This window comes from Girardinichthys multiradiatus, chromosome 15, assembly GCF_021462225.1.
Source record: "Girardinichthys multiradiatus isolate DD_20200921_A chromosome 15, DD_fGirMul_XY1, whole genome shotgun sequence".
Classification (NCBI taxonomy): domain Eukaryota; kingdom Metazoa; phylum Chordata; class Actinopteri; order Cyprinodontiformes; family Goodeidae; genus Girardinichthys; species Girardinichthys multiradiatus.
This window is the reverse complement of record NC_061808.1, coordinates 4,853,306-4,877,701: the sequence shown is the minus strand read 5'-3', so window position 1 is coordinate 4,877,701 and position 24,396 is coordinate 4,853,306. Positions and strand designations below refer to the sequence as shown.

At 36.6% G+C, this 24,396-nt stretch overlaps 1 protein-coding gene across 1 annotated transcript in view; it reads right to left on the bottom strand.

Annotated features, from left to right (window-relative positions):
• clvs2 (clavesin 2) overlaps positions 1–24,396 on the bottom strand; it is a 52,768-nt gene that overhangs the window by 26,133 nt on the left and 2,239 nt on the right. Inside the window, exon 2 of the mRNA XM_047387290.1 lies at positions 21,138–21,312. Within this exon, the coding sequence (XP_047243246.1) occupies positions 21,138–21,312 (175 nt within the window). The remainder of the gene's footprint in view (positions 1–21,137; positions 21,313–24,396) is intronic.

Genomic DNA, 24,396 nt, shown 5'->3' with positions numbered 1-24,396 from the left:
TTGCTCATTTAATTATCTGTTAGATGATTAATAGATGCAGCAGGATGCAATTTTAACTGTACAGTCATTGAAACATTAACGAAGAAACACTTTCTCCAATAAATGTTTAAAAGGCAACATCTTCGTCAGAACTATTAAAGAAATCTAATTCAAGTGACACATTGGCTCAAATCATTTTCCCGTTTTTTATTAGTGAACTCTCTTGCATTTTGAAATCTTACAAACCTAAAGTACTTCTGTCTGAAGTAACCTAAGATGTTCTGTATTGATTAGTTACAACAAACCACAAGCTGAACCTGTCAGAGGAACCAGAATCAGACATCAGCTGCAGCAGCACATTAAGCAGAACAGAGTCAGCATCCAATGCTGGATGCAACACCAAAGTAAAACAGCATCGATTTATAAACACACTGTAACCTTGCATTGACTGTAAAGCCCGAACAGCCACAGTAATTATTTATATAACAGATTAAAACCAATGAAGCTTAATCGATTGGGCACTAAAATGGGTCTCAGTTAAAACTGGCCAAGAGAAAGAATAATCCACCTTCGTCTAATTGCACAAAAACGGAACAACAATAAAAGATGAATCATAGTTGCTCTGTAGTCTGCAAAGAATATATTTATTGGCTAGTCTTGCAGGAGCTGTTAAATCGCTTTATACTGAAATACAACCTGAGAGTGACAGGCAGATCATTAGTTGTACAGTTTATCAAACAGAGCTTTGACAATAACATGGGATGAGATGGATTCAGATGATAGGAAACAGATTCACAGCATCACTCCTCCAGTAATCGGTCAGCACCTGTCCGGTCAGAAATATAGTGTTTAAGGGAAAACATCTGTCTTTGGATTAATAACAGCAAATAAAACCGAGTGAATCATCAGGAAAAGATTACTTTAACCAAATCTGTTCTGTAAGGTAATTGTCTTTCCTAATAACAGGGACTTGTGATGCAGCATAGCAGGTGTTTGTTGAATATATGTAGCTTAGCAAAGCTCGGTGTTAAAGTACTGCTGCAAAGAGTGGCATCCAGGAAACACGATTTTAACTACAACCAAACCTACATGCTGTTTACGAAGTATACATGGAAAATATATGGCTACCAATAAAAAAGCAGATATGTAAAAGGATTTTAACAAGAACCATGTGATCTGGTGCCATGAGACTAAAGATATAATTCCACTGGAGATCTTGATGCTCAATGCCGATATTTGTTGCTGAAATCAAAATAAATGCGACTGCCATCAGATTTCAAGCTGAATGGTTCACGACGAGGAGAATGTAGACGTCACACAGCAGTTCACTGTTTATGGAAGTAATAATGGATATCCGCGTCTCTGTGTTATTATTATTTGTTGAGCAATGGGAGCAAACAAAATTATGACCACGTCATATGAAGACAAAGAAAGGTACGAAAAAAGAGAGCGCAGCTATTAACAACGGCCCTTAAGGGAGCAGTGACAGCTGCTCTGTATGGAAGTCTGTGTGGAAACTAGTCGGAGCCAGGATAATGATGTAAAAATTGGATGAAATGCGTTGTGACCATTCTGACTCTGGGTGCTTTGAAAACTATCGGATGCGTATCTGATTTAGTTCCACATATGAAAGAGGCGCAAGTTCGGATTGGAACACAGCCTCAGATTGTTGTTGAAAAGCTCAAATGCTCTGGTAAAATCTGGGGTAAAACAAAGAATGAGAATGTAGAAAAGTGGCACATTTGCTGTAATGATACTCCACCTAGAGTGTCATTACAGGAAATGTGTCTAAATCAGTGAAACTTTCAATAATTAATAAATGCACCTATAATCTACGGACCTCTGTGTGCAACGGTTTAAATGTGCTTCTTGTTCATTTTAAATGCTGCTCTTAAACAAAACCTCTCTCTTGCAGCACATAAACTGCAAATGGATAAAAAAGCTATCACAGCATCTGTTCAGCTCTTAACCAACATGTCTAAATATTTTCATGCTTTTGTTTTCACAAAATGCATCATATGGAACTTTGAAGGCATTTTTTTTGTTTTAATGTTAAACATATGCAAACATTTTAAGAAAATGATTAAATAACTGATTATGATTCCATTGTACACTAACAACATGTGGTGTATCTGTGCCAGCGGCAAAAAAATAATTTTAACAGTGAAACATAGAATTAGATATTTTGATCAAATCAATGTTTTACCAGCCGGTGAGTCCATCAGCAGCAAGCTGTTAAACCGCTGATGTAATGAAATCTGACATGTCTTCTACGCTTCGTGTGTGCCTGAGTTGTGGTCATAAATCTTTTTTTTCCCATCATGTTTTTTTCATGCTTTGTACAACACAGGTTGATGAGCTCCCTCCATGTTCTGCTCTGCTTCTGTCACTTTTAATCCATAAGAGGATGATTTCCTGTGTCCTCAAAGGAGAAAAAAAGTGAGGTCAGTGGTTTAGAAAAAGGGCATAACAGCCTTGTAAGAGCTTTTTTTAAAGTGTAGCCTACAGTTATGATTTTGTTTGCTTCTGGTCTGCGTGTTTGGAAGAAGCCTCTTTTATAGAAAAATGTAAAGTGGACTCAATGTTGAACTGGAAAATAGGAGAAATCCAGAATGAGACGTTTTGTATGTGACAGGAAAGCTCTGCTTCAGTTTGGGCTGAACTCTTATTACAACTTCAACAGCAAACGAGGTTGTCTGTTTGTAATTTTGTTTACTTGCTTTTATGAAAGACAGAGAACTGTGTGATTCTGACTTTGGGCTTTTTTCACCCTCATCTAATTTCTTCAGATACTCTTATCCAACCTGTTTTCCTCTTATCTAGTAAGTACTTGTTAATTTCTATCTTTACTCTAAGACCTTTCAACTAATCAGAGCATTTCACCTCTGGTGCTCAAACCATTAAACCCATTTGCTCCTTGCTAGGGTTAGATTTTGTTTCTTTCACAGAGTAGAACGTTTATTTTAGAAGATTACAAGGCAACCAGAGAAAACAGATAAAAAATATCCGCGACAAATAAGAACAAATAATTCTCTTTATTCACCACCAATTTGGAGCAGTTTTAAATTTGTTATTGAACCTTTCTGCAGTAAATTTCTTTCTAAGTCATATTGTTTAGGTCGCCACAGGAAAGGATTTTTTAGGTGAAAGAGCTGGAATAACCTGGTTGTCAGCCATACAAATGTAAGCATGTTATGCCTGATTTATGAAAGCACAAAAAAATAAGATGAAAGAAATGAATCAATTTCACCCAAACCACATAATTTAGCTGTGGATTTAAGGACATGTAGAGCTCTGGTGTTTAAATGTCTTTCAAATGAATCTAGAAGATTCCTAAGAATCAAAACAGGCCAGCTTAAGGTTTCCAAGGTAAGATCAAGAAAGACAATAGTTAAACCTCTACTTGTGTCCCACCGCAAAACATTTTCACTTCAATCTACTTTTGCAGGTTCGTTTTTCAACACCTCGATCTTTCACTTTTTCAACCATTCAGTTGTAGATGTGTTTGCGATCAATGTCCATCATGGTCCAGTTTGGGCCAAGATTAAGGTGTCGGAAAGATTCCCTCACATTTCACTCTAGAATAGTCTGGTGTAAACAGGAGTTAATGATCCACTGAATGACTGCAGGTTGCTCAGGTTCCTGGCTGCAAAATAAGCCCAAATAACCCCCCATCCACTGCTGTGCTTGACACTTGGAATCATTAGGCTGTTGATGACCCAGTTTAGTGCCAAACTTCAGGGGTTGGACAAACATAATAACATTTTACAAGTAAGGTGATCAGATCCTTCAGCTGCAAAACAAGCCACAGTCATCACCATCCTTAAAAGTTGGTATCAGGTGTTTTTAGAGAAACTTTTTGCTGTTTTTGGATTGTTCAAATCTGGCAATGTGGCCAAACATCTCCGTGTGGGTCTAAACTACTCAAAGGACATTGTTCCAGGAGTCTTGTGCTTTATTCAAATGCAACTTTGCAAACCTAAATCATGCTGCTATATTCTTTTTAGAGAGTGTGGGCATTCTCTTGGCAACCCTATTTAACAAGCATTAATTGTCAAGTCTTTTGTATTTTCCTGTTTATAACTTTAACATGTAAAACACTAATTTGCTTGGATGTCCAGATTGGCAGATCTTTTCAGTTTTTTCCCCTCCCTTGATAACCTATCTCTCAATAAAATAATAGACCATAAACTGTCCCGGATTGGTGGGTACATGGTGGCACAGTTGGTAGCACTATTGCCTTGCAGCAAGAAGGTCTGGGTTTGACTCTGGGCTGGGGGTTACGCAGTGTGGGTTCTCTCTGGTGACTCTGGCTTCCTCCCACAGTCCAAAAACATGACTGTTAGATCAACTGGTCTCTCTCAGTTGTCCTTAGGTGTGAATGGGTGTGTGTGTGGTTGTTTGTCCTGTGTCACTCTGTGTTGACCTGGGATGGACTGGCGACCTGTCCAGGGTGTGCCCCACCTCTGGTCCGTAGACTGCTGGAGATAGGCACCAGCTCCCCCGTGACGATGTACGGAAGAAGTGGGTATAGAAAATGGATGGATGGATGATGGGCAGCAGCAAATGTTTCTCAGAGGCCGTTGCTGATTCCTTTCCGCCCTGGCATTGCATGAAGACAGACTTATGGTCCAAACTAACAATCTGGTAAAACTCCAGCATCTTATAGGAGTGGTCATATTTGGGATGATCAGTTATTCAAGTGTCTTTGATTAGCGGCACCGGGATGCAACTTTCCCGCTTAAATCCTATGTAAGCGGCAAGAGGCTACTTAATTTTACCAGTAATTTAGTCCATACTCCGCTGGTGATAAACTTTCATTACTGATCTGATTGATTTGATAAAGCCATTGATAAAGCCATAGTGCAAAGTTAATGCTTTTTATTGAAAAATTATAAGTGACAATAACTTCTTAATCACATTTATTTAAATAATATCAAACAAACGAATAGAATAGAAAGTATGTTTTCAATATATAAAAAATATTCTTTAACGTGATTTAACAGAAGACCTTAAGGAGACAGAAGACATTAAAGTGACTTTACAGGTAATGTTCTTGCTTGTAATTTAAACCGAGCACGAGGGTCAGGTCAGTTAAAGTCAGCAACAGGTATTAAAATGTAAATATGTATTTAACTCATCTTCCATGAATAGTGTGACCTTTACTGTAATTACCAAAAGAAACAAGCTGCTGAACTTTAACATTCAAAGGTTCTTCACTAGACTGCTTCACTGAATATTGAGAGGTAATCAAACAGTTTATGTGATCATTCATGAGCTACTTCAGAAATTTCTAGGAAGTAAACAGTTCCTCTCTTTTCAATAACTGTAACATGATGCAGCTTGTTGTGTATCTGCTTGTGTGAATATTGGTTGTGTGTTTGAAGCAGTGGAGCTGCCTGCATGTACAGATTACTCTGTGCCTCAAAGGATCTTGTTGTCCTGCCAAGCAAACAGAAGGAGAGAACAAGGTGCCGCGACTCAGAACTGGTTTGGATGCCGAGATCATCACTGCGTCAGAAGCTTCTGAAGATCTGTAGGTCGCTATAACTGACTTGGTTGCAGAATTCTGCTGCACCTCCACAAATGGCACCCCTGATAAAAATTTGTAGAGTGTCCTTTGAGAAATTCATTTTTTATGGGAGTGGTATAATCTGATGAGTTTTGGAAATTATGTGCATCCCTTAACAACCTCCTCACTGTGCTTGGTGACAAGAAAATCCTGGGTTATTGTCCAGCCTTGTTTGTCACAGTTCCAGCTCTTGAAAACTTTTCAATTATTGTGCACAAGTTTAGGTGAGTAATTATTGTCATCCAGCTATTTTCAGACTTATAAAGATCAACACATTTGGGTAAAACATATGTCATGTTTTCTTGTCTTCTCCTTAAAAACATAAGGTTAAAAAAAAGCTTCTGCTGTATTTATTTAATAGGAATTGTTAGAAATGTCAATCAACAGTGCTTCTGGTATTTTTAATCTTTAATTCATCTTTAATTTATTAAAGGTTTTAGTGCATCCTCACAAGGGGCGCCAATAAGTATGAAGGGTGCTGTACATTTATAGAAGCATTAAAACTTTAGCCGCCAATTCTATTCTTTGCCAAACACATTTTTGGTGCCCATCTCCAGTGGGTAACAAGCTAATAGCAGTTGTAAACCCTGGACAACATACCAGCACACAAAACCAAATAATTTAAAATGCTTTGGCCTCCTGAAAGGAAAACATGCCAATAATACTGATTCCCTGAAGATTTATCCGCAGGGCGGAAGCTGGCTATATAGCCAGGCTTAACGGTTGGAGCCAAAGGAACATCATAGGAACTAAGCTACGCTACCCAAAAGGGGTTCTTTAAAATTTCTGCAATTTTGAGTGTACTACACAAAATATATGTAGTAGTTTTTCAAAGTAATGCAGTAAAAAATGAATGTAAATTGATCTATAATCATTTAGTAAAACATATTTAGCTGCTCTGGTCCTTTTTTGTGAAGATGAAGCGCAGAAGGAAGTTTCTGGAATAAAATAAATCATTGATAGACATGAGAATATTAGGGTCCAATAAATCTGCTGGGTTATTGGTTTGGTTCAGAAAAAAAAGATTTCACGCCTAAATTTCTATCGTAGTGTTCCAACAATTAGTCTAAAAGCACTTTTAGCCTCAGCCAACGATTTTAAAACAGCTGCTTTCTGAGCTGCGCCGTCTTTCTGCAGGGGGCTAATTTTTGTTTGCTGCCAGTCAAAATGACAGAAAGGTGTTTTAAAGTAAGTCATGTGAAATGTGGACTTAAGAAAAGTGAAAGTTTATGCTTGCTTTTGGAAAGAAAACTTTTTCATTTGAGTGTCAACTTAATTTTTTGTTTGACTGAACAAATGACCCATAAAGCAACAAATGAGACAGAAAGTAAAAACTTAAATGTGCATTTCTGAAGCATTCTAACCAAACTGTAGTATGAGGAGAATCCGCTGCGCAGTATTTTTTGCTAATAGACAAACAATATGACATATTGTTCATCTTTTACTAATGTTTTGTACAATTGCACCTTGCAACATGCAGCAAAACGCATTGTCACTTTTTTTTTAAATTCAAGACTTAATTATTACAATGCCATTTTCTGAGCATTACATTGAGCAATTAATGTTTTTTTTAAGATCAAAACACTTGTTTACTAAAGTATGATCATTTACTAAGAGTATCTCTTGTTAGATTAATCAATTGAGCGAAAAATTAATGGCTTGATTAAGTGATTACTAAAAAAAATCGATAGCTGCAGCCCTAATGATGTCATTTACTGTAATAAATAAATACTCTATACAGTATTTTGTTTTTATATATTTTATACAACATCTGATAAATGAACAAGAACTAGTTAATGCTTTAGATGTGGTTCAGATTGTTTAGGTGGTGAACTATGAAGGTCAATTTATATTTTTCTTCCTGGCTGAACTGATGTAAAAACTAGTTATTGTTATGGAAGGGCTGATACCTGAAAATCCACAGAATAAATCCACCTTTGAAAGCAGTTACCAAATCTCAGAGAAGCCCAAGCTTCAATTTCAGTTTGGTGAGAAAACATGGTATTGTTAAAATGATCTTTTTAAGTCTGTGAGTCTTGCAGGAAACACTAACTAATTGCATCAGTAAAGGTTGGGAAATCTAAAATCTCTCCCTCTTTTAGATGCATGAACAAAGAACTAATGTTGTTTTCTGGTACACACTCAATTTATAGACACTTGGATGTGATGCTGTTTTTTTTCTTCTATTTTTAGGCAGGAACACAAACTATTGGCTGCTTCTCTCTGAAATTATCTTAAAAACCTCAGATCAGCCAAACTCTAAGAAGCTTATTTCACTGAGATGGAAAAACATTTGGTCAGAGCGTCCCCCTTCTGCAGCGAACAGATAACAGGCAGGATGTAGAGTTTACATCGAGACAACACTGTTTGCTGGGTGAAACCTGGTAAACAGCTTCTTTGCTCACATCAAACTTGGTTGACTCTCTATTTCCAGACTGCAACAGCAGATTATTGACACTGTCAATATGTTTGAGCCTTGATATTATCTGCTGATAAACTATCAAGTGGGAACTATGGCCATCAAGGATTTCAGAATAAAGTGAATTAAGGGTAAATAGCATTTTAACAAGTTTGCCCACATTAATTTCAGTAGACTTCAATAAATGAAACAAGTACATTTCAGGGTGCCTTTTGCCTTAATAATTTATTTGATATAATACTAAAAATGCAGTTTTATAATACCCCAGTGAATCCTCCAAAACGTCAACCTTTGGTTCTTGAGGAGAAACAGAATGCAACTGTTGATCCCTACCTGCATATTCTACAGGCTCAATGGCACAGTTTTGACAGCAGTACCAGTTATTTTGAAGGAGTGTTTGTTACATAACAATGCTAATGCAGAGTGGGTCCTCTGGGAGTTTACTAACAGGAAATGTAGCTAAGTGTAGATTTTAACAAAGGCTGAACCACTGGAGATATTTAAAATAGAATAGAATAGAATAGAATAGAATAGAACCTTAATTGTCCCTCAGTGTGGAAATTCTGGTGTACCAGCCATGAAGTGAAAGGCAAGTCAAAGCACAGAGATTCACACCAAGATAAAAATATAAAAACAGAAAGTAAGAATAAGAAAATATTTACAGCGTAAGAAAAAATACTGTGGAGTTACAGTTAATACCATACTCCGGTTCAAAGAAATGTGAAAGATAATTTAAAGAATGTACAACATGTGCATGTATATTTCAATCCTGTAAGACTCACAAATGGAAAACACAAAGAAAGGCTATTAGAAGTTTATTTTTATATACGTTTCTTTGGCGCTCAGACCCTGGGGGAAGACCTGAATGATGAGGGCTTGAATAAGTATTTTTAGGATTAAATTAGAGATGTCTTCCCCCCGGGATCCGAATGGTGGTGGAGTGGAGGCCTGAAGGATCGGGTTGTTGTGAGTCAGGAAGGAGGAGATGGGGAGGAGGTGGGTCAAAGCTCAGCGGAAGAGCGAGAGAATCTTGCCGATGAGGATCGTTAAAGCGAAGCTTTGGAGATGATTGGCTGAAGAGAAGGTGTGGACTTGATGCTGATTGGATGGGTGGAGACACATGGAGGAGCCATTGGACCGGCTGAGGTAGCAGGGAGTCTTCCGGATTGAATTTTCGTCAAAACTTCATTTGTGCGATAAAACAACAATGGATTATTTACAAGAAATGGAAAAACTGTGCAAATAAAAGCAGTAGTATAAACACTTACTGAGTCTATTAGGAGCACTGATGGTAATAAAGTCTAACAGCTGCTGGGAGGAAGGATCCTTTGTGCACCTAGGTTGCAGCAGTCTTCCACTGAAGGTGCCCTCCAGTTCTGGGACATCTTCATGCATGTGGAAGACATTGCCCACCATCTGCACTGGGTCCAGGAGACATTCTAGGACAGAACTGGCATTCCTGATGAGCTTATCAAACTGATTCCTCTCAGCTGTAGATAAGCTGCTGAGCTTCAACAAAACTACACCATAGACGATGGCTGATGCCACCAAAGAGTCAAAAAAGGTCTTCAGGAGCGTATTCGAACAGACCTCAACCTTTCAGCAAGTAAGAGTAACGTTTAACATGACACACAGAATAATATGATGTGTTTAATGAGGTTAAATGACTTGAGGTTCATGAGCGTTTAAGGCATTTTCTGTGTGATTTCTTTCATTTTCATTACGCATTTTCAAAATCAATCAACATGATGTATACTCACAAGATTATGGTCAAATATAAAGGGAAAGGTCAACCCAAAAAAAGATTCCTATGCTGTTCATCCTTTTGTTCTGCCAACAGCATAATCAACTAATAATACTTCACCTATTTATATGACTCATAGTACATTTACAATCTCCCACGTTGCGTTCGTTGACACTCAGTCAGCTGCCTGTGAGCTCGTTGAGGGAAATAAAACAACCGAGAATTATTGAGCAGCGTGTTTTCTGTCTCAACACACAACAAAAGAGGGAGCCCATCTGGAGGAGAGGGCAAAGCAGATAGCAAAGCAGTAGGATATGTTGCCTTGGTAACGTAGCAAGGGTGGGATGAAGCAGGAGGGGGCCTGGGAAGATGGAGGAAGAAGAAGAAAGGAGGGGGTTTTGGAGAAAGCCTCAAAACCGCCCGTTGATGCTTCTTCAAGTAGAAAAGTAAGGAGAAACACTGAAGATGTTTTTGATTTGTTCAGATTTTGAGATTAATAGAAACAAAGATTTCTGGTGGTGCATAACTGGTGTAGATGAGTAACTGATGCTTAAACAAAATCAATAATTATGTGGCTGAATGCTTCTGTCGGTGTAGACAAACGGCTCTGTCACTATTGTCTCTGCTGAAAGAAGGATGGAGTGGCTGAAGTGGGTGAGAGAGGAGGCAGGGGAGAGGGAAAGGGAGGGCAATGATGTTATTAAAGAGAGAGGTGGGGGGAGGGCGAAGCACATAAAAAGTGAAAAGTGGGAAGGCCAGAGTGGAGCGACGAGAGGAGGAGACCAAGAACACAAGAAGATTACTTCACTTCTTTCTACATGAAGTCCTTTTCTATTCATGGTACTAAATATTTTCTCCATTGTGGCTTCATTTTGCTTCAGAATTTACAGCATTTTGATTTCACATTTATTTGCCAAAATGGTTTTGCAGGTTTGTATTGTTTGTATTTTAAAATCAAATTGTATTATTAAAACAAACCTCATTAACTCAGAGCTTAACATGTTTTACAAAATGTCCAATATAATCTAAGCATCATGCAAATACAATAATTATTTTAATGGGGTCCATTAATATCAGTCCCAAATGTCACAGAAATCTGTTCGATTGTCGGACCGACGGAACATCAGCAGGTCTGCATCCGTGCCTTTTTTCCCTGCTGGAAAGCGTGGGCATATTGATCTATTGTCACAAATAACGGGCTCAGTTAACAGGGGCTTTGGGTTATTGATAGGATGCTACGTGACTATCTTGTCAATATCGTTATAAAACTTGCTGACATTTCAGCTGTAATTAGCATGTAACAGGTCACACCGTCCACTTGGCTTTAGCCACGTTATCTGCAATAACATTTCCCTCAATTTGAATGTAATAAGAAGAAAAACCATCCAGTTATAGTTAAAATCATAAAACTCCTGTCATACTATTGTAATAGTCTTGTGTTTCAAGAGCGTTATGAATTTACAAGACTTTAAGTAAATAATTGTCCAACCTCCCTACCCAACGTGTCAAACACAGTTTGATCTCAACTAAGCCAGGCTGCCACAGATTTATTTATACATGTTAAAATTCACTCATCTGGGCCTGCAGAATGCTTAAAGTGGCTCTAATAGGAGGGCAGGCCAACCTCTTTGTATCTAGTTAATTATTATTTCACCACTTCAGTGCACTCAGACTGTGTTTAGAGCATTGGACTTTCATCCACAGATGGTCAGTTGATCAGTAAGTACCAAAATCTATAACAAGGAGTTGAAGTAACAGCAAAAGCGGCAAACCCTTGCTAACAAGATATTTCTTTTCTTCACATTTATGTTAAACATAACATCAAAAAATGGAAGATAAAAGACAAAATGTGTCTTTTTATCCTAAACAGTTGAATAAGTTATTTCAAGAAACAGAAATAGAAGCATTAAATGTTTCCAGGAAAAATATTTCTATTTGACATTTATAGAAAGCAAGAATGCATGCAACAGGTAAAATAATCATACACTATGCCTTCCTTTATTCCAGGTTGATTGGTATTGGAAAAAATTACAATAAACTATAGAAACAAAGTAAGACTGATATTTAAATAAAAAATGGCAAAGGTAGCTTACTATAACTGAATTTATGGCAGATAAAGGCATTATTAAAAAAATATATATTATCACCATTAACAAAGCCTCTTTTCAGTCAGAAAAGCAAATATTCCTAAATTGACACCTATTTTTAGGTCATCACTGTCTGTGAAACACCTGCTCATTTGATATTAGATGAAGATGAATACATTTATGCCTGAAAAATTCATTTAAAAAACCTTTTGATTCACTTTGATGTGTTTTGTATTTAATGCAGTTTTGTCACAATTAAACTTTATTTTAATAGGCCAATAAAATATAACACCAGAAAAGGAAAAGATTGCGCTCTGGAAAAAATAACATTTAGCTTTTAATTTAGAGACAAACAGAAGATTAAAGCAAAGCATGAAGACGATGAAACTGAAGGACAGAAACCCAGTGGGTCTATAAAAGGACCTAATCAACCAAACATGAAAACATTGTTCAGAACCGAGAAGAAACAAAAAATAGGTAATTATTGATATAATAACTAGTGAATAATTAAGCATTTTTCATATTTTAAAGAACTACAATAAAATGTACCCAAATACAACATTTGAATGCAGAAATATTAAGTTTGCCAAAAGAATAGTGGAAGATTTTTTTATTTTCCAGAATGAATCTAAAATCTCATAAAAAAACTCTTTAATGATTTAAAGCTGAGCTATAAATAAACATGATCCAAATGTAATAAAAGGATTGCACTTCTGTATTTTAGGCCACATCATTACTGAAACACACGGCAGCTGTTTTTGCCCACATGTTTTTGCTTTTACATCCTTCCAGCAGCTGGTAGGTAGTTGGTTAACTGTCAGAGTCTCAAGATGGCTCGTTCATTACTGTGATAGATCACCTTCAGAAGGAGATTCACAGCTTTGACCTCTGGAACAAGATGGCTTCACAACACGAAAGGTGGATACAGTCCACCTCTCATAACAGGTTGCATCATTACATTAAGAAACATGAAAGCAGACCAGTAAAATGCATTAAAATGCTCTCATTAACTTAGTTAACATGAATGCACATGTTCAAAGGGGGCTGGTATGAGTTAACTAGTTTAAAGAAAAAGCTGCTTGCTTCAGACTGGAAGGCAGCAGAATATTGAGATGTTGCATCATGATTTTTCTCTGGTGTGCTACTGTAACCAGGATAAAGCAGGTTCTAAACAATCCAGTTGCTGAAAATTCCAATCAAATTATCAACAAATATCAAAAATTGATACAAAATGTTAGGAAAGGCTGCACATTTTTTAACTGATGAAACTGGTAGAGACACAATTTTCTTTCTCTTTAAACAATAACTTTTGGAAAACAAATGCTCAAATGTTCTATACATAACTTTTCTTAAATTTATATTATAACTACAGACTGTCAGTAGGAAAACTAGCCTAACTGTTTAAAGATTAACAGTAAAGATGTTCACCAATGCAGCTAAACACTCTAGTCTGAATACATCATTTCTATAATATTTGCTGTGCTCATATTTTACAATTCAATGCTCAACACAAGTTATTTAATTAAAAATAGAATAAAACACGCATAAATGCACAAACCTTCATTTAGTAGCTCTCCAGTTTGAGATTTCTAACACGTTATGTAACTATCTGTAGCTTTTGCAAAAGATTTAGAGTTAAAAATATAATGAAAGGAGTTAAAATCTATGGGAGGTTTACAAAACAGCACATTATTACACTATTATTTACGTATGGTCCTTGACATGCATGTAAATGGTGATCCATGCACACATAAAGAAAACATGCATGAAAGATAATTTTCACATAGGTTGCAAATAAACAGGCAGCATGTGTATGGAAGCAAAGATTTACAACTAATCTAAAATTTCTGCTCTATTAATCTAAACCTAGAAGGTAGTCAAATGTGAAAATCTATGCCCAAAACATTTTCCTATTTATTATTAAATTGCCTGTGTCCAAATAAGAACGAACAACTAAATAAATTAAAGCCAAGTGGGTTACCATGGAAGTTAAAATCTGGGTCCCAGAGACTTAATGTGTTAATATAAAACAAAATAAGCTGTAGAAAGTATTCCAGGAAAGTTGCCCACACTTTGTGAAAAGTATTACCAGAGCTTCTGGCCAAATAACACATCTTTTGAAGGCTTGATCAAGATAATACATCTTTTAACCATTAGTGGGCGTAGTGCATCCTTTAATTTGAATAGAACACACGAAGCATAATGCACAGCATAATAGCCTCTTTGCCACCACATTTGTCCCAACATGGACCCACATCTGGGTAAATGTGTGGGAATCTGACCGTAGACTCATGGAATTAGTCTAGAAATTAAGGGGATAACAAACCATGTTGGGCATTGAAGAATAATGAAATGACCACACATCCCAGGTTTCCTCAGTTATTTTCACAGGCAAACTCAATGCCTTAATTTTTGAATGTGTGAAGTTTAAATGTGAAGACTAGGCCAGGAGCTCCAGTTGACAGAGGGAAATAGTTGCATCCATCAAGGCTTGAGATGTTTATCTTCTAAAGTAGATGAACTCTTCATTTACACAGCCATGTTTTCCCAATATTCAGTATAAATATGAACATAAATATTATGTACAACTTTGTCTTGAAAAATGTCCCTCGATGTCATTTGCACTCAGGTCTACTGGTCTACTACCAATGGGTGTTACTACTGGTGACATAGACCACAAAATAGCAACAAATAACACACAAACTTAGAAATGTTAAAATGATTATTAAGCAAATTATTGTTTCCAAATGATTTCATAATTTTGTACCTTTTTATAATTTTACACAATGCAAATAATACAATGCCTAATGGTAAACAGTGAATGTTAGTAGATCAAAGTACTGATTCATAAGTTTTTTTCAAGTTTATTACACGGAGAAATTTCTCTTTTTAAAATGTTAGTAGTCAAACTACAGCTCATTAAACCTGAAATGTGCATTCCATAGGTGATGAAATCTTAGGTCTCCTCAAGCTTTAAATTAGTGTAGTGCAACAGGGAACTTTTGCTGGTACTGATCATCTTAGATGGGGCCAAAACCAGTAATGATCCAGTCTGTGGGTAAACAAATTAGACGAAGGTCTGTTGTCATATTTCTGATAATAACATTAATTTTCCAGATTAAATTCCAAATGAAATAATTATTCTTATTTGATTAAAGCACTGTGATGTAAATCCAACCAAACTGATCTGCTGAGTCTGCATGATGTTGTCTAATATTATTAAAACATGTGCATCCGGACAACAAAGGCAAAGAGCACAGATGGTTGGGGTCATGACACAATCACAGTATTTGTCATCTTGGAAATGGGGCCACATTTTGCTAAATTACATTTAATTTATTAAATTTGTTTGTCATATGAGCAATGTCCAACTCATAATTGACAATGTTAAATATGACTATTGGTTTAAATCCAAACCTTTTAGCATTAAACTCTCATTACGTAGATGTGAGAGCTGAGCTGTCACTATCTTGCTCATTCTCTAGTTTAGTTGCATGCTTTTCACTCAAAGCAAAATCCATGACCTTTTCCCCTTCTCTGTTCTTTCTGGTTCCAGTCTGTACCTAGAGGCACAAAAGGCTCCACAAGAAAGTTGTGAGAAAAACACAAAATTACAGTTCTGATGAGAACGTTGAAGCCTGGAGGAACTGACTGGGACTCGCTTCTGCTCTGTACATGATGCAGAGCTGCAAATTGGATTCTGAGGGATGTGGTCCGCATGCTGTTTGTATTTGCTCATAACTAACAGGATCAGGCTTATCATGACATACTTTATGAGGACTGAGGCACAATGAGCATCCGATGTCATTTAATTTTGTTTTAAGATAATTAAGACTAATTTTTCCTGTTAAAAGTTAAAATCATAGACAAACTTAATTCTCAAATTTGCTATAATTTAAAGGGTTTCTGACAACTGACATATAGTATTAGGTCTCTTTCTCAGCTGATGTGAAAATGCAGAAGATGTTCAAGATAAACAAAAATGTTTGAAGTGCAGAGACAGTAGAGATAAATACAAGATACTGGTGAGTTACAATTATCCATGCCATTATTTAGAAGTCCAGAAGTTGGTACTGAAAACAGATGATGCCTGCAGAAAAACTAACAAATCCCTAGAAACAAAAGACAACAGTATCAGCAGCACCAGAGATAAAGTTGTTGTTTCAGATGGAAGTTAAATGAGCGATGCTCCGGGTGTGAAGGAGCCAGCATGCGAGTAAACCCCAGTGCAGAGTTTACTCCACTTGGCTACCCTGCGTGACTGCGATTCTGCTGCTTTAAGCACTCAGCAACTTGAAGTGACTCACTCTCACTGTTTGACAATCAGATGTCTCTTTGTGCATCGGAATGAGTCAGCCTCACCTCTGCTCGACTGTGCATTGGCTGGAAATGAATGTTGATTGCATTTACTTCGATAACTCTTGTTCTTATATTCAGAAAGTACAATGGGAATTAAAACTGTTACTAAGAGAGAAATGATGCCACAAAGAACTCTCTGTTTTCTGCCTTATTGAGGTTGGCTCTCAGACGTCCATTTGATTCAACAGAAGACAAACAGCAGTGAAGGTTTGAGTAAATAATTTCCATAAATAGCTTGGCTTTTGTTTACTCTCTGTTTAAATACCAGAAAATCTGCTTTAAAGGCACCTAATTTCACATTCAAATTAACACACACTCAACACCCTCAAGAGCATGCACAGCAAGGGAGGTGGTGTGTAAACCTTAAACTATAGTGTTTATCTTTTTGTTAAAAAATAACTCATTAAGGGGCTTTCTTGACATATTCATTCTGAAAACATTTTCATATTTATTTGCCTTTTTCTGCCGAATAATATCCACTCAATTACTTTGCAACACCCGATTCCTTTGTGTTCTGGACCACACAAAAACCACGTAGATGAGCAGTTTAGAATGACTTGTGGCTAAGCTAGTAACTCTCATCAATAATTCAGACTCTACTCAGTGTCTGGAGCAGGCTAGGAAAAGAGTTATGTATGGACTCTTAACAGTGATGCACTGCTTCAATCTTTTGTTTGTCCCCTTAATGTGAAAAAGAACATGTTGACCATCAATAAACCCCAAAACAGGTTTAGAGGAAGTGGAGGTGGTGAATTAATGCATCAATTATTTTGATAACATACACATAAAATTCAGTTCATGAGGCATAAAGCCTTAAAAATCACCCATCAAAATAACTTTTCCACAGTTAACATCTCTATAAGTTGTATTTCTGCTGAAAATAGCAGTGAAATACCTGGTAGTTTTCATAGCTTACACACTGCATTTTAGCAAGTCTCTGCTCAGTATCAAGTCTAACTGTGTTAGATTTTGTAGACCAACTAGATATGATCAAATGCCGTCCATATTCAATAAATAATATAAATAAAAAGAAATGAAAGTTGTAGGTAGGAAGAGCCCTTTAGCTGAATCACATACCAACTTTGGCCTCATCTCTACAAGCTAAAGTCTTTTTTAGTCTTCTCACAGAAAGACTAAAGGTTAAAAAACAAACACAAATGACTGATTTGAGTTCTCCAAATGGTGCCACACAAAAGTTGTGAAAGTGGCGGGGGCTTCTTTGATGCTAATTCATGTTGACCTCAGCTTGACACTTGCTTTGAGAGACACAGTTCCTCTATCAATCTAAATGTGTTTGTCCTTTTAAATTTGCCGAAGGAGGTCCTGTAACACAAGAGCTCAATGAACCCCAGGCGGATATGATCCAATATGATAATAGATGCTTGAGTTTGAAAGAAAGACAGAATGTGTAAATATTTTGGTTTTATTTATTTATTCAACCGTTACTTGTTAGGGAACCAGGTGCATTTTTCTCCTTGTCCTCAGCGGTGTGTACTTTTCTTTTTCCCTTATGTGTGTTGTAATGTTCACAGGTGGTGTGAGGTAGAGCCATCAGTGTGCCCTTCATGCTTCCCATCAAACATCACCAAACTTCATTTTAAAAGACTGGTGCCTCTCATCTCATCAGTTCCTCATCAATGGTTCACTGGCTACTAGATTTACGTAAAGTCCAGTCTAGTATTGTGTCGAGCTTACAAGATAAACTAATTTTTGTCTGGTTGCTCCACCTCAAGTTTGACAACAGATTCAAGAATCCTCCACTGCAGTTTTTGTCTACAACCAAAACCAAGACCCTGCCAATCGTTCAACCACAGGCTACTGCTTCATTAAGATCCAAGATCTAATTTACAAGAGACCTGTTTGAAAAAAAAAAATTAAAGTTCTAATCAGTTCTGGCATTAGAAATTGTGAAACAAGTAGATTAGAAAAGTATCAATAAACCTGACAGGTAGAGAATTACTTCACAGTAGTCCAAATAATTGCTTTCCAGTTGGAGAAAGTGGCACTGCGCTCATTATTGTCCAGATAGCTGCCTTCACAAAAAGATCCACAAATACCCTAACCCTCCACATATAAATAGGGTAATACAGCACACATAAGCACAAAAAATAAGCTGAATTTATATGCTGTATTAAATTTTCATTCTAAAAACACATTATCAAATGTGTAAATACAAAAATTGCTGCAAAAACAGAAAAACGTAAATCACATTATTGTCTCTGATTTTATTTACTACAATATGTTCCTTGCAAATTAAAAGTTTAACCACTAATCAAATCCTTCCTAAAAATGGTTAAACTGAGAATCTCTACAACCTGAATTGCATTTCAGTTTTTGAATCAATCTCACCATAAAGTGCCTCAGGTTACAGGATAGAGCAAATACAATCCAACTGAGAATTACCGGTAGTATATATCCAATTTTATGTAACATGTTTTACTTTCCCAGAAGGATAAGGTGTAATAGATCTATATAAATGTCTCTTTCATTGCTGATAGTAATGAAAGAACGCAGCCGTGAGCCAGAGGTTGCAGGCTTGTAGCTGCCTATTTGTTTTTGGGGTCTTTTTTAGCTCTTTCCCCTCCGGTATTTCTGAAATCTTGCTCACATTTCTGATTTTCTTAAGAGGTTATTTTGGTTGCACAGTGGAAAAATGTAATCTTAGTGTCTGGTATGCAGCCCTGCAATGGCCTGATTTATTCCAGGGTAAATCTGGCATTTTCCCCATTAGCTTCTGGAAAAAGTCATATAAAAATAAAACATATTTATTTTCACCTGACAATATATTTGGATTATTGCATAAAATTCTTGATCAAAGTTTAATCAAGTTTAATCAAGTTTAATCATTCCTGTACATGCATGTTCAGTATGAACTGGTTATAATGTGCAAAAAAAGCAGTTTAAACATCAGAGCCCTAAGTTGATCCTATACAATTTTATTCCATCCTTAAATCCGGTTTTAACCGTTTTCATTATTAGTTTTTGGAACATTTTCAGTTTGCAGTATTTGTTTTCCATTAAAGAAATTTTAAATGCAAAGGTGCAATTACATAGGCACATGCAACCCTTTTAAGAAGAAATTAAAGCTAAATGCAGTTCTTACTTTCTGTACAAACACATCAGATAATCACTCAGACCACAGTGCATCTTACTCTTGCCCAAAGAAACACTCTCCCCTTTTGGATTTAACTTTGACCAATGGAGCCCAAAACAAATTGGCAGATGATTCACAGCCATGTTGTGAAAGCAATAACGAGCTCCGCTCATCTACACATCAAACCTCACACAGACGCAGAAACAAGAAAGACATTTTCCTTCCAGGTTTGGCTGCTAACCATAGGACAGCTGAACTCTCTGCCCGCCAGCTTTTCCCCCCAGTAACTCATTTCGATAATGATGTTAAATGTGTGCTGATGACTGAGAAGAAAAATGATTTTCTCTAAAATCTAGAGAACACAGAGGGCAGTGAGAGCCTGGATGTTTACCAATTTTTCACAACACTGAAGTAATAAAAAACACATTTAAAAAGGAGCAAAATAAAAAAGATACAATTTCTATGTGTTCTGATGCTCTTTGGGCACTTTCGAAGAGATGGGTTGAATTTAAGAGGCCTATTTTGACAGCAGAGTGAATAATGGAAGTGGAGCTGGAGGTCTGTTATACTTTATACTGAAAAAGGAAAATCTGCCCTTTTCAGGGTTTCTGTCTCAAATCAAAGAAATGTAACATTTTTGGTTGCAGTAGAAGAATTTAAAGATGAACAGCATAAAAAAAAAAAAAACTATTATTTGTTTTAGTATAAGTTCTGAAACTGACAATTCTTTTATTCAGCTTGCTCTTAGTCTAAAATAGCAGTAGCAATTTATTTATTTAAGATGAGAAGCCATCAAAACATAATTTATTATATGTGATAAGCTTTAAAAGTATGAAACATAAATGTATCTGTAAAAACTTTCCGAAGGTGGATTTTACTAATAAAAATAACAAAGTACTTCACAATAAAATCTATACAATACAAAAGTAGAAAAAGAAATAGAAAGAAAAATAGAAAAATAGGTTAGTTGACCTATGGATAGAAGTGGTCATGTAAAGCTTCAGCAGGTCAGAGATGTTGCCAGGAGCCTTACCATGAAATCCCATAAAGGTTAAACCCAAGATTTTAAAATAAATTTTAAAAGTAACTGGTGATCAGTGAAGAGACATCAGAACAGCAGAGTTTTGGATCATCTGGAGATGATCAAATGCTTTTTTTAAAGTCTGTTACAGTATTTTAAATGAGAAGAAATAAAAGCAAAGATTTCTTAATGTAAAACAATGTTGTAGGTTTGATTATTTCCTTACTTTATAGGAGCAGTACAACTGGATGTCATTCATGCAAAAGTGGTAAGAGATTGCTATATAAATGTATGATTTCTCCAACAGGGAGAGGTAAAGTAGAAACAGCATTGGTACTAAAACAGAATCCTGAGGGACTCCATGAAGACGGCTGATCAAATCTCACATGACCTGATTTTCATGAATCATTCTGAAGATGAACCTGATAACTCTACAGATCATACGTTTTTTTTTAACTTGCTGTGGTCAACTGTCTCAAAAATGGACATACTGCAACAAAACATGGACTGTGAATTTTCCACAGTCTGCAGCTATAAAAGTGTAACTTGACAGCGTCAGCAGAACAGTCTCAGTGGAATGCAAAACCTGACTGAAAATAATCAAAAATACTTTGTTTTTTGAGAAGGCAAATAAGTAGTCTGGGGACGTTCTTTTCCAAAATGTCAGATATAGATTTTACATTTAGTGCAAATCAAATTCAGTTACAGTAAATGTATACGCAAGAAGATCCGTTTTGGAAAGCATTGACAATATCTTCAAATAAAAACTTCTGTTTCTTTTCTTTCTAGACACGTTTTACAGCAAACTACCACCATCACAAAATCAAGACCAGCAAAGCTTTTTGGTCAAGCAGGATCTTACCTGGAGCCCCTCGATAGCCAGCCGCAGCATGCTGGGGGTCAGTTTGGATGCCTGCTTGAAGGTGAAGTTGCTCCAGTCAATGATGAGGATGAAGCCGTTCACCTGCAGCTCAGGATCTTCAATCATAGATTCCAGTGACAGCAAGATTGCTCTCAGGATGTCCACAAATGTGTATCTGAAGGACAAGTTAGATGTTATTTTTTCTTTAAAAGAAAACAAAGTATCCACAACACATAGAAAACTATTAGCGAACTGCAAGGAAATGAGGATCTGAAGGCGGAACTGATGAAAATAATCTGAGCTATGACTGGGTGAGACCTGCTGTTTTCTTCTTAGTTGATGCTTTAGATGTTACATTGACTCTAAAGCTGAGCATCTGCCCACACTTTTTCTGGCTCAGGTGGTTAGCGCTACTGCTTCACAGTTAAAAGGTCACTGGTGCCAAGCATGTCGTATTGAGTAAGCTGATCACTGTAAACTGCCCTTGGGTGTTGAGTGTTTGTGAGCTTTGTTGTTTTCTCTGGGATGCACTGGTGATCTTTCCACAGAGTACCATGACTCTCGCCCAGTGCCTTCAGGGAGAGATTCTACCAAACAGTCATAGTCCTTTGCAATTGTGTGCAACCCCCTCTTCGATGTTTTCATAGTTTGTGATATTACAGCCACAAACTTTATATTATTTTCTTGGCTTGTTATACGGAAGACCAACACAAAGTAGTGTGTGATTGTAAATGGGGGGGAAATGATACATGGCATTAAATGCCTTTTAAAAAAAATCTGAAACATGTGGCAAACATTTGTATTTAGCCCTTTTAGAGCCTTACTTTGTGCAACAACTTTTCATTGCAATTTCAGCTCCAGGGTATGTTTCATCCACCTTTGCACATTTGAAAACTAAAGTCTTTGCTTGTTCTTCTTCCCAGAAAAAGCAGGACACATCAGATGAAGTGTGGCTTTGAACATCATTTGGACTTTCAGTAAGTCATTCAAACACAGAAATAAGCTTTGATTTAAATAATTTAATTGTAGCTCTGGGTACATTTTTCAAGGTTTCCTTCCAGAACTGCATTATTTCCATTCACCTTTCTATCAACTCCGATTGGCTAACCTGTTCTTGCTAAGTTATCCCCATAGCCTGATGCTGCCACCGTCATGTTTCACTCTTACGTTGTATGGCGATGTGCAGTGTTAGTTTTCCTCAACAAAGCATTCTGAATATAGGCCAGACAGTTCAATTTTATTTTTCTCTGACCAGAGTATCACCTTTCAAGTTCCCAGTCTTATGGCTTTTTCTTGCTACTTTTCATAAAAGCAAGATTTGTAGGCTGATAGCCACATTTTACAGATTTTTAGTTGCAAAAAATTTAGATAACCAGGTATTCTTTTATTTTTTATCACAAACACATAAAATCCTAATAAGATATATTTAAGTCAGTGGTTATAATGTCACAAAATGTGGAAAAGTTCAAGGGGTATGAATAATTTTGCAAGGCGCTGTATTAGAAATGATCATCTTGCTTCCTATAAAAGAGCCGAGAGCTTTATCTGCCAGGCAGCCTGGCAAGACTTTCTTAGCCAAATTCACAGATGGCCTCCCACTTAGTTTTATTTTGTTTTCAATCATGTTTGACTTAAAACTTTAATTGCTTTCAGTGATGATGGCTCCTGAAGCAATGTAATTTAGTGCCCGAGTGCATCCAGTAGGATTTTCATCTAGCTGATGCTTCAGATTCTTCAGTGTCCTGTCCACTGCACACAATATTTCCTGCTCTACACTTTTGTGCATAAATCTGCATCATCAACAGTAATAATGCAGCTCTTAAATATACCAAATTAACTAAAACAAAGGACAAAGGGTCATCGTGTCTATAAAACTCTTGTTTCTCAAACACTAAACAGGCACGATCCCCTTTTAAAGCCAAACAAAATCATGTTCTGACCCGACTTTTGCATTTAACCTCAACCTAGATGCTAATCCGGACCAAGCCACAGTGCAGTCTGTTCCTTTATTTACATATAAGCACAGAACAACATGGGGGGAGGATTTAGCAAATTAATTACTGACTCAATGTAGTTTCAACCAAACTGCATTTAATAAAACCTACAATAGGAATCAAAAGTTTTAAAATCTATTTCAGTTAAGTAATACCAAAGGAGCAGCTGACTTACACTTTATAAAAGTATGGAAGACTTGCATCCATTCCACTTAAAATTAATTCTAAACATTGACCTTTTTTACTTATTCATATGATTTTTAATATCAACAGTTTATGGATCAAACAAGTGATGTCTAGCCTGGTGGTCAGTGGGCCTTCAGGTGATTTATGGTTCCTCAACCAGCACAAAGCAGGTGATCATCGTGTGCAAAAGCACTCCACGCTTCCTTTGAAAGGATAATGAGATAACAGGACTTCAGTCCCACAGCTGGTCGATTGGTCAAACTGCAATTAGGCACACTACTGCGTTGAGGATGCGAAAGCCTGACGTGCAGAAAGCGTATTGTTGGTTGAAAATTTCCTGCTTTTTCAGACCATTAACAAGCAAATATGTGCTGCATATATGATTAGGTACATCAATAAATTTGCAACAAAGAAAGTTGTGGAAATAAATGTTTTTTTTTTCTTATCTTTTACAACGATTACAAAAGAGTCCAGAAAGCCCTGATGAGGTGCCAGTTTTTTTAACAGAAGAAAGATGAGACCATAAAGAATCTTTTTATGTCAGGAAGGGATCTTGGAGTTGGACCCAATTGCAAACAGTCAGGCAGAGGGAAGAAGCACTGTGGGTGCAAATATTTAATAAATAAAAAGAAAAAAACTTACAGCCGGACATAAGGTGGCAGAAGAAGGCACGGACATGGGCAGACATGGCATTAATAAACAGTTAAAACCAGTGAGGAGCAAACAGAACTGAAGAGTGTATACAGAGTGCAACAAACAGGTGAAAATAGGGAAACCTGCATAATGTAGATGGACTGAATGAAGTTAATTAGTGTGGGGAGCAGCAGCATGAAAACACAGTATGAACATTAAACTAGATCTAACAGAAATAAATGAAAAATTACATAGAACATGACTAAAGAAATACATTTAACAACAGCATGAACCAAAAAACACTAAAAGGGTCTCATGAGAAAATAGGAAAATCCAAATATGAAGACAAATGAAAACCAGAAACTAAACACTAGACAAATGTGGCATTTCATGTTTCATAACTTGTTGAATTATTCTTCAGCTTATTAGCTTGCACTAGACCGTTT